The 15,247-nt window shown below is 41.6% G+C and overlaps 1 protein-coding gene across 1 annotated transcript in view; it reads right to left on the bottom strand.

The window, feature by feature from the left end:
- Positions 1-13,932, bottom strand: part of MRPS5 (mitochondrial ribosomal protein S5) — a 47,013-nt gene extending 33,081 nt beyond the window's left edge. The window contains exons 1-2 of the mRNA XM_071740064.1: positions 13,787-13,932; positions 4,681-4,818 (exon numbers count right to left, since the gene is read on the bottom strand). Of these exons, the coding sequence (XP_071596165.1) occupies positions 4,681-4,818; positions 13,787-13,853 (205 nt within the window). The 5' untranslated portion in view covers positions 13,854-13,932. The remainder of the gene's footprint in view (positions 1-4,680; positions 4,819-13,786) is intronic.
- Positions 13,933-15,247: the final 1,315 nt, after the last annotated feature.

Raw genomic sequence — 15,247 nt, 5'->3', positions numbered from 1 at the left:
ACAAGGTGACAAGAAGGGAATATAGAAGGCACAGGCAGCAATCAGGACTATTACAATGCTGGGGACATTGCTTGCAACAGACAGGCAACACAGCAACAAAGAAAATAAAAATCTGACCATAAGAAAGGTAAACCTGACTTGGCAGCAAAGCACCAAGATAATTGGAGAGCACATACATAGGCAGGAGAAATGTCTTATATTGGATATAATAACCCCAGACAGAAATGAGCATCACTGTACTCCTTTTTACATTTGCAGAAACACTCTGAAATGAAGACAATACAGTAGGTCTGTATTGTCTCAATGTGGTTTGTGGCCTTACCTTTACTTTGCCTTTGCAAAATGAGAGGCTGCATGCATTCTTCCAGAGCTAAAACAGACCCAGCCACAAAAGCCACAACACATTTCTAGTCAGCTACCGAAAAGCATGTAGCTACTCAGTGAAAAAAAAAAAAAAAAAAAAAAAAAAAGCAAAGCTGTCACATATAAGATTTTATTTGATGAACTAGAAAAAGATCCACTAATAAATTTTGCTGAAAGCATGCTTTATGCAAGCTGATGGCTAACAAATGCTAATAATAAGTTTGTATTACACCACTCAATTTTGTTTCATCTGCATAGAAGGTGTTCGTAATATTTTGAAAAGGATTTGGTTTTGTTATGTTTTTTTTTATACTATCCTTGAATTTCAGGAACCAAACAGCCCTACTCCTTACTTCAAAGGAAGATTGGTATTAGATCCTCACTAATTCACAAGTATTACTAAAAAGACTTGCTGTAAACCATACCAGAAAACAGAATCCTAGATCCTGATAAACTGAGATTAAAAGCAGATTTCTTTGTCTCCTGCAAGATGAGTTCCAAGCTTGCTTAGAATATAAACTCCAAGAGAGACAAATAGCATGAAGCTGGGAAACTGAAGGGACTAAAAGGAGGAGAAATAATAAAATCTGTAAAACAGCTTAAGTAGGTTCACTTCTTCTGCTTACAAGCAATTTTTCTTTTACATTTTTTGATGACAAATAGCCTTGTACCAGCACAGCAGCAGAGATCCAATGGTTAATAATATTAATGATATAATAAAAAGAACAATGAACATATTAAAATAAACATGCTTCTTCCAAGGTACCATTGCCCACTAATGCCATTACATCTATGCATCTGTATTACCTTAAGGAACTTAGCAAGGTCTTTTCAGTCACTAACATTCTCTTCTACATATCAGCAGAGACTACATACTTTCACTAGCAGAGGAATCCTAAAAAGGTATGATATTTCAACCCCTTTCCTCCTCTGGATATGAATGTTTTTGCCACCATCTCCAAGAAGAAAAAAAAAAAAAAAGGATTTGGAAAAGATACTTCACACATGTGAAACATGAGAAAGCATCTGCAGAGGCAATGTGCTGCTTATGTATTCTATTACAAATTGTATGATAAATTACACAGCCTAGAAGCAGCTGCTTAAGTACCACAAGGAGACATTTTATCTCAGAGCCAGGTCAAAGGCTTAAGAATCAACTCTGTCAGGAACCAAGACCCACAAACCTCACACTACACTCAAGTGCAGAGGGCATTTCTTTGACCTTGTCTTCACTGATGAACACATGCTTACTCTTCTGCAGAAAAGAGAATGTCTGCAAATTTGTTGGCAGCAAAAGATGCATCTCTAGTCTAACCCGAAAAAAAACCCTATTGCATTATGACAGTAAAACAAAACTCCTGCAGCTGGAAAATATTCTGAAAGATGCATTCATACTGCTACACACATACAGTAAATAATGCCTGCTTTTTACTGCAAACCTTGAGCACACGGTACACTTGGGATTACAATTTCATATTTTTTAAAACTGGCGATTTAGCAAACATCAGCAGAGAGCTGCAGACATGGGATTTTCAGGTTAGTCACAATTCAAATCCTGACTAAATCCACCTACAAACCCAGTCATTAACAGACTAAAAACTCGTTAGCTTAAACAAAGAACCAAAATTAACTTGACAAACATCTGAGAAATTCTGTTTTTTCTTCAAAACATCTTATTAAAAAACACCAGGACCTTGACTTAGCTACTTAGCTAAGTCTATCTATACTATCTTTTGAAGGTTGCTTTGATTAATAAAGCTTTCATTTGCGCCTTTTTTTTTTTTTTTTTTTTTTTATGGTAGCTGGCCTCAGTATCACCACTTGGATATGGAGAACAGAGATTTCAGTGAGGTTTGCAAAGTAAACACCATTGGCCTGGCTTATTTTCTCAAAACAAAATAAAAACCAGAGGTCAAGTGCCTTCACCGTGCAGTAAGAAATCAAAACCCTAAAATGGCTCCCCACTAAGTACAATTAACATTAAGTACAATTTAATATTAAATCCCCTTTTCTGACTAAAACCAATTAACCTAACTATTCTTCAACACAAATGCACACAGAGGCACGTCCTTCATAAAAGGGGAAAAAAAAAAGCAGCTGTATATTTAGAGCTCTCAATGCTGAAGCACGAAAATTCTTCATAGGACAATGACATCTGGAGCACTCACATTTGAAGGAAAATTCTTTAAAAATTAAAAAGACAATAACAATTATTTCACTTTGATCCTGAAATTAAGCATGACAGAAAAAAACCCACATAGCAATCTAAACAAAATCTAAAGAAGATCCACAAGAGGACTACAAAAATTTTTAATATAAAATGTAATTAAGGAGCAGGCTTTCAAGAACTGATGTTTCCAATAAGGAACACAAACACAGGGATTATTACTGAGTATGATTGTGCACGATTTTATTCATCTAAATAATTCTCCCTTGATTGTTAAAATCTAGTCCTATGACCTCTGAAAAAAACATCATATTACTTATTCTGTATTCTCAGTTAAGAAGAAATTTCACTTAGCAGCGGAGAAATTAAGTTCTTTTCATTTGTTTCCAGGGTAGCTAACAGAATGACTACTTAAGAGTAGGAAAGAATAATTTTTATATAGTCCAGTATTTAATACAAGTCTTTACTCTCACATACACTCTGATACACAATGGATGTTCAGAAAATTATGCTTGATGGCTTGGATGATGGTGGTCAAAGGTAACTCATGTGACTGTCAGACAGCCAAATCGATTCAGTTTCCATGACATATCTGTGTGTCTCTTCCTGATGCTTTCAGGAATGAAAGGCCATATATTTCAGCCCAGTTCTGTGGCTATCAAATTTAGATGTTCTGTATCTTGTATTTTCCTCATCACACATATACATACTTCTTCCATTAAATATATAGCATGTTTTATCAATGCCTCTCAACAACTGAAGCTTAAACATCTGTTCAGAAAGTCAGGATTGGTGGGATTTCCTAGACTGTATGCCTGCACAGAACAGCATGCAAATTTACCAAGAGTGGGGAAAACAGCTCTGTCCTATGCTCTCAGACAAAAGGTGGACTGCAAAAAGCACAAACAAGACATTAGCTGTAACAGGTTACTGAGACACGCTTCAAAAGGTGTCAGGACTCTTCAGAGGAAGTTATACATTTAAAATAAATACGATGTGGAAAACCTCAGGCCCATCCACATCTCTAAATAAGCATTTGAAATTGTTAAGTAAATGGAAACTGAACTGCTTTGCATGCTGGAAAGGAAAGAAAGGGGAAAGGAAGGAGGGACTGAAGCTAGGCCTGGAATAACAAGATAATTTAAAATTACTTTGTTAGAAACTCACTGAAATATGTCATTGGACAAGAATAAACCCTGTGTGTGTTTCTGTTAGAGTTGCAGGAGACAGCTGTCTGGGTAGGGATCACAGACTGCCTAGGATAATTGCAATTCCTCTTATTTAAATGAATTCCTTCTAATTAAATGTGTTAAACTGTTTTTAATGTTTAAGTTGAATGTACAGACAAACCCACAAACAAGAACATATTATTTTTAGAAGTATGACTGAAGATAAGCAAATCTTCCCTAGTGAGATAGAAAAGTATAGTCACCTTTTTCAGTCACAAAGGACTGTCATAAAATGCTCATATCTCCATTTTTAATGCTACCATTTCTGAAGCAGCCACACTGATAGAGGATAGCAGCCATTACTGATAGAGTAATTTATACTGTTAATATCAACTTCACTTGAATTTTAAAGAATATTTTTTTTTACTTCTGTAGGAGACATTGTTTTTAGAATAACTCTTGTCTGAAATACAACCCCTTCAGTCTTCTGAATCTGATGGCTACTAACTCTAGTCAATACATAAAGGAGGAACATTTAAATTCTTCCAAGTCGTTACATCTTATTACTTGAGCTAACAGTTTAAGGTAGTTTGACCAATAAATTTTTACACAAGTAAGGTTTAGGTCGAACAATGGGAATGCAATCACAACAGAGATTTTAAATCCAGTTATCTAACAAACTTTATAAAATCAAGTCATCTAACAATACAGCTGGCAAAATTCCCAGTACAACAGACCTCATCTAGACTTTTGAATAGTAACATGAGCATAATTAAGGAAACATCTAATCTGCAATCTACAAATTGTAATGACACTGCAATCACTTGCAGTGCTATACTTTAAATTTAAGATAAACAGAGTAACAATAGTGCTTAGCTGTTATGTATTACCTTGCAATTGCTCGGGTGTCTAAGAAAAAAGTCCTAAATTAATTTTTGCCTGTAACTGTCACCCTTAGAAAACCTCCAACTCAAGACTTACATGTATTGAAGAAACTGCTTTGTCTACGTTGCTCGAGTGTCACATTCCAGGGAGCAGAGATAGAACACCGTGTCTGGAAAGCCCACACCAGACTAGAATACGAACAGCAACTGCCTTTCACCGGCACAGCAGCAAACCCTGAAAATGAAGACAGAAAGGTGCTTATATGCAGCAAATTTTCTTCTTTAAAACAGCGTTTCAATTTACACAATAGAAGAAAACACAGTAATATTTATTCATATAGCTTAGTTTCCAAACAGGTTTAAACAGGTCCAGGTAGATGACATCTGCCACATTTAAACACACCAGGACCTTATCTCATAACCCACATCTGCTGAATTTCTTAAAAGTCTGTGGTGAGGGGACTCCGTTAATAGCTGTTTGTAAATAATACATGCAGTGCATTAACTGGATCACTGTTACACTACTTAGCTTCTCAGAAAAACCAACAAACACACCCAAACTCTTAAGGAGATTTGTAAGGCTGAATATTCTGTTACTAAAGGCAAGCACACTCTTTTTAGAGTATTTATTTTTATTTTGCAAACTTCTAAAAGATTAGTCCCATATTTGCCACCACCCACTCCTCAGGTAACAAAGCAATTTTAAAGAGTTACTCACTCTTACTTATAATTAATCTTTTTCATCCTGGAGTTATCTTGGAATACTTTGGTGATTAGTTTTTATCCTGCTAATGATCATCCTGTAGATTTGTCCCATAACCTCTTTCAGAGTTATTTTAATTTCAGAATTTTTGCTAACTCTCATTATCATCACCATGGGGTACCACACGGAAATCTCGTTTCTTTTTCAGTGAATAATTATGCAAAGACTTAATTTAGCTTCCCTGCCTTGCCATTTCTGACTGCTCCTCTTACACTCTGTTTGTTAAACTGTCTCTACAGATATTCACTTTGAGTTATCTATTGCAGGAACAATTAATTAGCTAAAACAAGATAAATAACTGGTCAACATTCAGAACACCAGGAACAACACTAACTGTCTGGTCAGGTTCTTCAGTTTTCCTGCAGGCCCCTTTCAGGTATTGGAAGGCTGCTATAAGGTTTCCATGTAGCCTTCTCTCCTCTAGACTGAACAATTCCAACTCTCTCAGCCTCTCCTCACAGAAGAGGTGCTCCAGTCCTCTGATCATCTTCGTGGCTCTCCTCTGGATTCAATCCAACAGCTCTATGTCCTTCTTGTGCTCATGTCCTTTATTTTAGGAGCTCTGTGTCCTTCTTGTGCTGGGGGCTCCAGAACGAGACACAGTGCTCCAGGTGGAGTCTCACAATAGCAGAGCAGAGGGGCAGAGTCACCTCCCTTGACCTGCTGGCCACACTTGTTCTGATGTAGCCCAGGATACAGGGGGCTTTCTGGGCTTCAAGCACACATTGCCAGCTCATGTTGAACTTCTCATCAGCCAACCCCCACAAGACATTTTCCTCAAGGCTGGTCTCACAACCTTTAATTATGCTTTGGATTGTCTCAACACAGGTCCAGATTCTTGCATTTGGCTTTGTTGAATTTCATGTCATTTCCATGAGCCTACCTCTCAGGCCTGTAGAGGTCCCTCTGGATGGTCTCCCTTTCTTCCAGCATGTCAGCTGCACCACACACCTTGGTGTCATCAAACTTGCTGAGGGTATGCTTGATGCCACCATCCACGTCACCAACAAAGAAGTTAAACACAGGTCCCAGTAATGACCCCTGATGAATGCAATCATCACTGAACTCCACTGGGACATTGAGCAGCCAACTCAACGTTTGTCCAGCCAATTCCTTATCCACCAAATGGTCCATCCATGTTTCTCTAATTTAGAGACCAGGCTGTCAAGCAAGACAGTGTCAAATGCTTTGCTCAAGTCCAGGTAGATGACATCACTTGCTCTTTCCTTATCTTGCAATCTAACCCCATCACAGAAGGCCACTAAATTTATCACATATGGTTTGCCCTTGATGAAGCTATGTTTGCTGTCAGTAACCTCCTTTATTCTCCATATACCTTAGCATAGTGTCCAGGAGGATCTGCTGCATGATCTTGCTCGCCACAGAGGTGAGACTGACTGGCCTGTAGTTCCCCAGGTCTTCATTTTTTCCCCTTTTTGAAAATGAGGGTTATGTTTCCCCTTTACCAGTCAGCAAGAACTTCAGATTGTCACAACTTCTCAAATATGATGGACAGTGGCTTAGCAATTTGATCTGCCATTTCCCTTAGACCTGTGGATGTATTTCATTAGGTCCCATGGACTTGTGCACCTTCAGGTTCCTTAGATGGTCTCAAACCTGATCTTATCCTGCAGTGGGTGGTTCTTCATTCTCCCAGTCCTTCTGTTCTGTGATTTGGGCAGCGTGGCTTGAGCACTTGCCAGTGAAGAATGAGACAGAAAAGTCACGGGTAACCAGGTCCACTGTTTCCTTCTGAAGAGGGCCCACACTGTCCCTATTTTTCCTTTTACCACTGAAATAACTATAGAAGCATTTCCTATTGCCCCTGATGTCCCTGGCCATATTTAATTCTATCAGGGCTTCAGCTTTCCTTACTTGATCCCTGGCAGCTCAGACAATTTGTGTGTATTCCTCCCACACTACCTGTCCTCACTTCCATGCTCTGTAGGTTTCTTTTTCATTTGTGTTTGTCCAGGAGCTTCATATTCAATCAAGTCAGGACAAAATGACAACAGTAAGAAGAATCAAGAGACAGTGGAACTGAATAACTGCTGCAGAAATAAAATTTTGACAAAATGACTGAGGCACAAAAGAGAAAAGAAACTCGTGTCAAAAAGAGAAGCAGCCAAATAAGCACTGGTGTGACTGAAAAAAGTCAGACGACCTTCAACTGATCCCAAGTATTATGGTGACACAAAGTCATATTAAAAAAAAATACTAAAACCCCCAACTATTACAGTTCATAAGAGAGGTTACTAAAGCCCATGATGAGATCCCAGTCAGATCCCAGACTGAAAACAAATGACAAATATCACATTTTTTCTAAGGATTTAATCTTTTTTTATTTTTTAATTGTATGCCCAGGAAAGCCCAAAGGCTGTATTGACCGTATTCTGGACACTGGGAGATGAGACTTTTGGTCTCTGAATTGCAGCAAGACAAAAAGAGAGATGAGGAAGATATGGGGAAAAAACCCAAAAAAACCAAACCTACAGGATTCCCAAAGGCTGAAACACTGAGTACTGGTACTTAGTGAAGTATATCCACACAGTTCCATACACATAGTGCTAGCAAGGGACTAGACACTTTGAAAGGAGAGCAAAGAACAAAAATATTTATGGAATGTAAATGGTTTTAAATGTCACACCTCAATAAAACAGCATTTTTACTCATAAGTATGTACAGTTAATGCATCATATCCTCCATTCCCTATACATCCCCCAAACATCCGTGATTACAGTTTTATTTAAAATCTAACGTTTCTTACAGCAAGCTATTCAAAACTGAATCATTCATAAAAGCAAAACAGGTCATGAATGCTGGACAAATGCCTTGCCACTGGCAAAAGACACGACAACAGAGAAGAAAAAAAAAAAAAAAAAAAGGCATGCTTACTATATTTAAGTTCAGCACTAACATAAAATAGAATTCTCAGAGATACTTACTTCCCTGGTATAAACATTAGAATTAAAATGCTGCACTGACTTTTCAGTCTTGTCTTTCACTGACTAAATATAAAAATTTATGCGGGTATAAAATTACACATATTCAGCCCCAAAAATTCACTTAACAAAACCACTGTAGAACTATTCCATTCTTCTCACAAGATGCAATAGAATAATGAATCCCAAAGAGGTGGAAAAGTAAACCTCATGGCTTAATGTTCTTGTTGCTTTAAATCTCTAACAGTTTTTTTCCTAGCACTCACCCAAGCCCACAAACTTACTGTACCTATTGCATTGTAGCATTCCTAAGCTTTACTGCAGTTACATGATGGTTTAACACACCAACCTTAGGAGACTTACACACAGGGTGCAGCCTCTGCCATAACACCCACAATGTGCCCCAAACTGCCATGTGTTGCCATTTGCTTGCTGCATCACCTAACATTCTGAAAGACAGCAAGCATGCTGAATATCCACATATTTACTGTACGTATGAATGCAGTGTTCAGCAAGCCTGGATGCTAATTTCATTTTTTTAAACAACTGGCTATAATTTAATAAGAACCTCTACCAGCTCCTGTAATTCTTTTCCACAGGAATACAGAAAACTAGTCTTACTCAGTTCCATACCTGAAGAAAACACTGCATGAAGGCAGCTTCAACAGTGACAACTGCACTGTAAAAAAAAAAAAGCCAAAAAACTTTTGTAAAGAGCCATCAAAATGATTACTGCGTAGTTAAAATTAGAACTTTGGAAAATTTGCCTGAGTACTAGAATGAAACAATCAGAACATTCTCAAAAGGTTTTATGTACAAGAAAACAGAGATGTTCTGATTAAATTCAAAATTGCAGCTCTGAAGACACCAAGCACTATTAACTTGGCCTCCAATGAGCAATGAAGTTTAGGGGCTTTTTGCCTGTTTTTTCTGTTTAACATTTTCCTTGCTGTTTTTTATTCAAATGAAACTGTTATGCAGAGAAATAATGTGCTCTTACAAACAATTACAGCAGGGGACACATTTCAGACTCGTTACTATTTTTTCATACCATTTCAAAAGTGCTCAAGAAAGGCCCATGAAAATGAATGGAAATGAGTAATGAAATCTTTGCACTGATACAAACTGCTGTTTAAAAAAATCCTCCAGCTCCCTGGGAAAAATCTGGCTGTGAAGAATCTCATTGCTCAAGCACTTAAAATCATATGCATTTAAAACCATAGCACACGGAAAGAGTCAGTAGCTACCTGTGCTAATCATGGAACACCAAATCAGAAAGAGGTCATGGAAAAGACACAGGTTATTTTAACAACTTATATAGGAGCAGCTGCAGCTGTTAATTTTTGTGGTCTACTTGCAAGGAATATATATGTCTTTAGGATATGCTCTGTGACCAGAAGTAAAAATGTTTCCCTTCACCAAGGAAACACTTCTGGCCTGCTTTCAAACCTCCCTGAATGCTCAGGCTTTAATTGCACTTCAGCTGCAGAATAGGCATCACTTATAGATTGCTCTGAGGAAGAAAGACTCCAGAAATGAACTGCTTAGATTTTTTTAATTATTTTTTTAAGGAATGGTTGTCAGGATAGAAGCTAAAAAAAAACCTAGAGAACTTTATTTTGCCTTCAAAGATGGAGAAGAAAAAAGGGACATCCGCTGCTGAAAGAAAAAGAATACCCAGGTGTTCTAACATCAATCTTGAATACACTTTAACCAATGTATTCTGACCTTTATTCCCACCTCAGTCAGCAGCTTTCCCTGGAAAACACACAGGCATTCATGTAGCTCACTGTGACTTCTGCCTACAAGTTAATTTCATACAAGCTACCTAGGCTGTATGAAGGATTCTGAGAGAAGACTTATTACAGGGTGCACAGTTGATGGCATACAGTGACTCAAATGATGGAAGTCACTTTGGAGGAAAACTGAAGACAAAAGGAGGCAGACGTAACATATATCCCAAAGCAGTCTTCAGTGCTGCAGATGATTTATCCCCCTAAGAATTTCACATAGTACTTTTCATCAGGACCCTTGTAGATTGCTCACTAGATACAGGGAGGCTGGATAGCTGTTGAGAACTATGAAATCATGTCATGATACTCCCTAATGATTCCAAAACCTACAATCCAGAAGAAAGCAAATGGAAGAAGTATTTTCTGCTCCTGTCAGTTGCTGCCCAGGAGAACCTACCAAAGATGATTGGGATTCAGAGCTGCAAGGCCATAAGGACAAAAACATGAGAACAATGGGAAAATGCTACCCTAAAGGCTCTGCAACAGCACCAGGAGAGCTTGGGTGAATGGGGACAGCTGCTGAGAGGCAGGCAGGAAGGTTGCAAGTGGAAGGCACTTAGCATAATACAAAACATTAAGGCACCCATAGTACTGCAGTAATTACACCTGTACCACCTTAAGCTTGTGTCAAGCCTCAATGGTATTCACTGATTAAAAATGCTGTAAAATGAAAGGACTTCAATTTTCTCTTATGAGAAGCATGGAGGTCAACAAACCCCACAACTATATAAAAATTAACAAGATAATTAAAAAAAATCATAGTCTGGTTTGGCTTGGAAAGAACCTTAAGACCATCGTGTTCCAACATACCTCCCAAAAGCAGGGACCACTACCACTAGACCAGGTTGCTCAAAGACCCATCCAACCTCTCAAATGCCACCCTACAAAAGTTTTCGGATATACTGTATTATTTCTCATATATGAAAGACAATTTTCCCGATTTTCTAACCACAAATTTTTGAAGTACAGATCAAAAGTCAGCTCTGATCCTTCGCAGAAAAAAAATCTACATATACTTCCTTCTTCCTAAATATCCTTTAACCTCTACTGGGGAAAATAATTCATTTCAGTTTTGAAAAGTGATTGCAGAGGATTAAAAATCATAAGGAATGGGAGAAGGCCACAAAACTTAATCCCCTCTAAAGGCAAGAGAAATAGGAGGAACAAGAGACTCCCACGGCTTAAGTGCGAGCTTCTGGGTCTGCTCAGATCCAAAAGGGAAATGTACCAGAGATGGAGAAGTGGAACATTACCTTTTGAAAATTTCAAGGGCATTACCAGGGTATGCAGAGATGCAGTTAGGAAAGCAAAAGATCATCTTGAACTGAAATTGGCTAGAGATGTCAAAAATGTCAAGAAAGGGTTCTTCAGATACATTAACAACAAGAGAATACTGGCCCACTAATCAACAGGAGAGGTTGAACTGGTCACCAACAATGCTGAAAAGGCAGAGGTTCTCAACACCTTCTTCATCTCTGCACTATTGGGTCCCAGGCTATGGGAACAACAGGTTGATGCAGACACAGACATGCTGACAGTGAAGGAAGAGTTAGTGCATCAACTATTACAGGAGCTTGACCTGTACAAATTGCTGGGCCTGGATGCCATCCACCCCACAGTGTGGGGAGAGCTGGCTGATGTTGTTGCAGGGCCGTTCTCCATAATCTTTGAGAAGTCATGGAGACTGGGAGATGTCCCTGATAACTGGAGGAAAGCTAACGTCACCCCCATCTACAAGAAGAGTTCCAAGGAGGACCCAGGTAATTAGAAACCCATGAGCCTCACTTCACTCCCTGGAAGAATTATGGAGCAAATCCTCTTGGGGTCTGTCACAAATCAACTGTAGCATACAATTGGGAAAAGCCAACATTGTTGGAGTAAGTTGTGCTTGACAGACCTGATCACCTTCTACAACAAAGTAGCCTGCTTGGCTGGTGCAGGATGAGCAGTGGACTTGTCTACCTGGACTTGTACAAGGCTTTTGACAGTCACCCACAGCCTTCTCTTAAAAAAACTGGCACGTTATGGACTAGAGAAGTTGTCTGTGTGGTGAGTGGGGGAACTGTCTGACTGGCTGTAACCAGAGGCTGGTAGTAAATAGTTCTTTCTCAAACCAACAACCAGCCACAAGCAGGGTTCCCCAGGAATCAATAATGGGCCCAATGCTGTTTAATATCTTCATCAGTGATTTGGATGTTGGGTTCAAGAGCAGCCTGATGGAGTCTGCAGATGAGACCAAAACGAGTGGGGAGGCTGACATTCCAGAAGGGAGAGTCGCTCTCCAGGAAGGCTTGGACAGGCTGGAGGGGTGGACTAGCAAGAATCTTATGAATTTCAGTGGGGACAAGTGTAAGGTCTTGCACCTGGGAATACATAACTCAGGTGTGCAACTAAGACTGGAAGCCACCTGTCTGGAAAGCATCTCTGTAGAAAAAGGCCTGATAATGCAAGTGTATAGCTAGATTCCATAGTGTATTTACAACACTTCCCCTCCTGGGTAGGAGTATCATGCATAAGAGCACCTAAGTTAACACTAGCTATCAAAATATAGGCTTTAAAATATAACATTTGTTTCAAAAGTCACATTAGCATTGTTTGCATATAAAACAGAATTCATACCTGGTTCTTGTATAACCTAGAGACAGGGCACTGTATGCAACAAGGGTGTGTTCTGACCCATGCACACAGAGAGCAGCTTCTACTTCCCTGTGTGCTTTTCCCCTGTGAATCACAACCCAGTTACTACTGTGCCACAGGAACCACTGCTAAGTCTCACTTATGATGCGAGTTGAGTCCAACAAACAGCAGAGCACTTTTTCCACGTTGGAACTAAATCAACTGAAGGAAAAAATCATTTCAAGGGCTTAAAACCCACAAATACACATAAAAAGAGACAGTCACAAATAACAACGACCAGCCCCTGCAGGTCCAAAGGAGGGCAACTAGGCTGGTGAAGGGACTCCAGCACAGATCCTATGAAGAGAGGCTGAGGGAGCTGGGGCTGTTCAGCCTGGAGAAGAGGAGGCTCAGGGGAGACCTCATCACTCTCTACAACTCCATGAAAGGAGGTTGGAGCCAGGTGGGGGTTGGTCTCTTTTCCCAGGCAACTCTCAGCAAGACAAGAGGGCACGGTCTCAAGTTGTGCCGGAGGAGGTTTAGGTTGGACATTAGAAAGAATTTCTTTACTGAGAGGGTGATCAGGCATTGGAATGGGCTGCCCCGGGAAGTAGTGGATTCTCCATCCCTGGAGATATTTAAGAAGAGACTGGATGTGGCACTCAGTGCCATGGTCCGGTAACTGCAGCGGTAGTGGATCAAGGGTTGCACCTGATGATCTCTGAGGTCCCTTCCAACCCAGCCAATTCTATGATTCTATGAACAAAAACACTCGGGATCTCCCTCAGTACCCCCGCCGGTGTGATCCCAGCGCAAAGCGGACCGGTTGCTCTTATCAGGTCGTGCCCCGGATCTGTGGGAAGGCAGCAGGGACACACGAACCCACCTTCTGTGGCCACGAGCATACACACGTATGTTCGTATATACCCGCACCCCCAGCCCCCACACACACCCCACGCCCCCGGACCCTGTGGAACCTGTGGGGGACCTGCCTCCTGTGGAGACTTGGACCACGCCGCTGCCACGGGAGGCGATCACCGCCTCCCCTCCCCGAGGAGCAACGCCCGATACCACGCGTGTCCCCATTACCTCGCCACGCCGCTCGGAACGCACCGTAGGTGCGCGCCCGGCCGATCGCCACCACTGCCGCCGCCATGACGGCCCCTTCCCCCACGGCCGGCCACCGTATTTAGCTAGCCAGGGGACTGCCTGATAAGAAAGCGAAGGCAGCGAACGGCTATGGGGGGAAACTGGGGGCGGAACGGCGAAAACGAGAGGCAAGGACTTAGAACAGGCCTTACTGAAACGCTTCTGCTCTTCAGCCTCTTCCCGCTGCGGCTGCACCGTTGGCGGTCCAACAGGCAAGCGTCGAAACAGCCCGGCATCTGGGGCCCTTCGCAGGACCTCAACGTTAGCAGCGGAGCCGTTGCCGCCTGACCCGGCCCAGAGGAGGCGCGGGGCGGGACGGGACGGGACGGGGGTGAAGGCGGGGGGTGCCAGGTGCCTTCCGGGCCCTCTGCATTTCCCGCACTCGCAGGCGCCGGTACCGGCAGCCCAGGGGGTCGGCTGTGGTGTGAGCCCACCGGTGCGGTGCTACGCTAGGGCTGGTGCCGATGTGGTCTACAGAAAACCAAAGCTGGCATGAACAGCAGGGCGGCAGCTCTACCCGAGCTCCTGCGCCTTCCCTAAAAGTTAGGATTATGTTTTGTTTTGTTTTTTTCCCCGATGGTTCTATTCCCCTGTTACACAACAGCTGTGCGGTGTTCCTGGTGCGTGGGGTGTCTCCACAAACAGCTTTTTCCCAGTGGTTCTGTATTGTTGGTCAGGCCAGCAGCCCAGCCTGCTGGCTGGTCCTGACTGCTGGTGGCCACTGGATCAGAAGGAGCTCCAGCAGAAGCTGTTCCCTGCACAGATTGACTCTTCTGTGGCTGAGAAGGCTCCCCTGTGGCTGACAATACTGCTGTCAAACACCAGCTCTGAACTGCCGAAGCTCAAGCACCAAATGTGCCTCAGGAACTGTTCAAGACCCTGAACCCTTTTGTACAATAGGTGTAACAAAGACTTGGCAGTTCAACATGATTAACATACATCTTATACCCCTTGGTGTATTGCTGGGGCAGGAGCTCCTCCTTGAAGTGGATGGATGGAAAACTGTCTGACTGGCTGTAACCAGAGGGTGATAGTAAATAGTTCTTTCTCAAACCAACAACCAGCCACAAGCAGGGTTCCCCAGGAATCAATAATGGGCCCAATGCTGTTTAGTATCTTCATAAGATATTTGGATGTTGGGTTCAAGAGCACCCTAATGGAGTCTGCAGATGACAGCAAAATGAATGGGGACGTTGACACTCCAGAAGGGAGAGTTGCCCTGGACAGGCTGGAGGAGTGAGCTAGCAAGAACCTTACTAAGTTCAGTGGGGACAAGTGTAAGGGAATACATAACTCAGGGGGGCAACTTGGACTGGGATCTACCTGTCTAGAGTGCAGATCTGTGGAAAGGGACCTGGGGGTCTTGGTGGAAAACAGGCTCAACATGAGGGAACAGTGTGC

Source organism: Heliangelus exortis, chromosome 3, assembly GCF_036169615.1.
Source record: "Heliangelus exortis chromosome 3, bHelExo1.hap1, whole genome shotgun sequence".
NCBI classification, from domain to species: Eukaryota; Metazoa; Chordata; class Aves; order Apodiformes; family Trochilidae; genus Heliangelus; species Heliangelus exortis.
The sequence above is the reverse complement of the archived record's forward strand: the minus strand, read 5'-3'. Positions and strand labels throughout refer to the sequence as shown.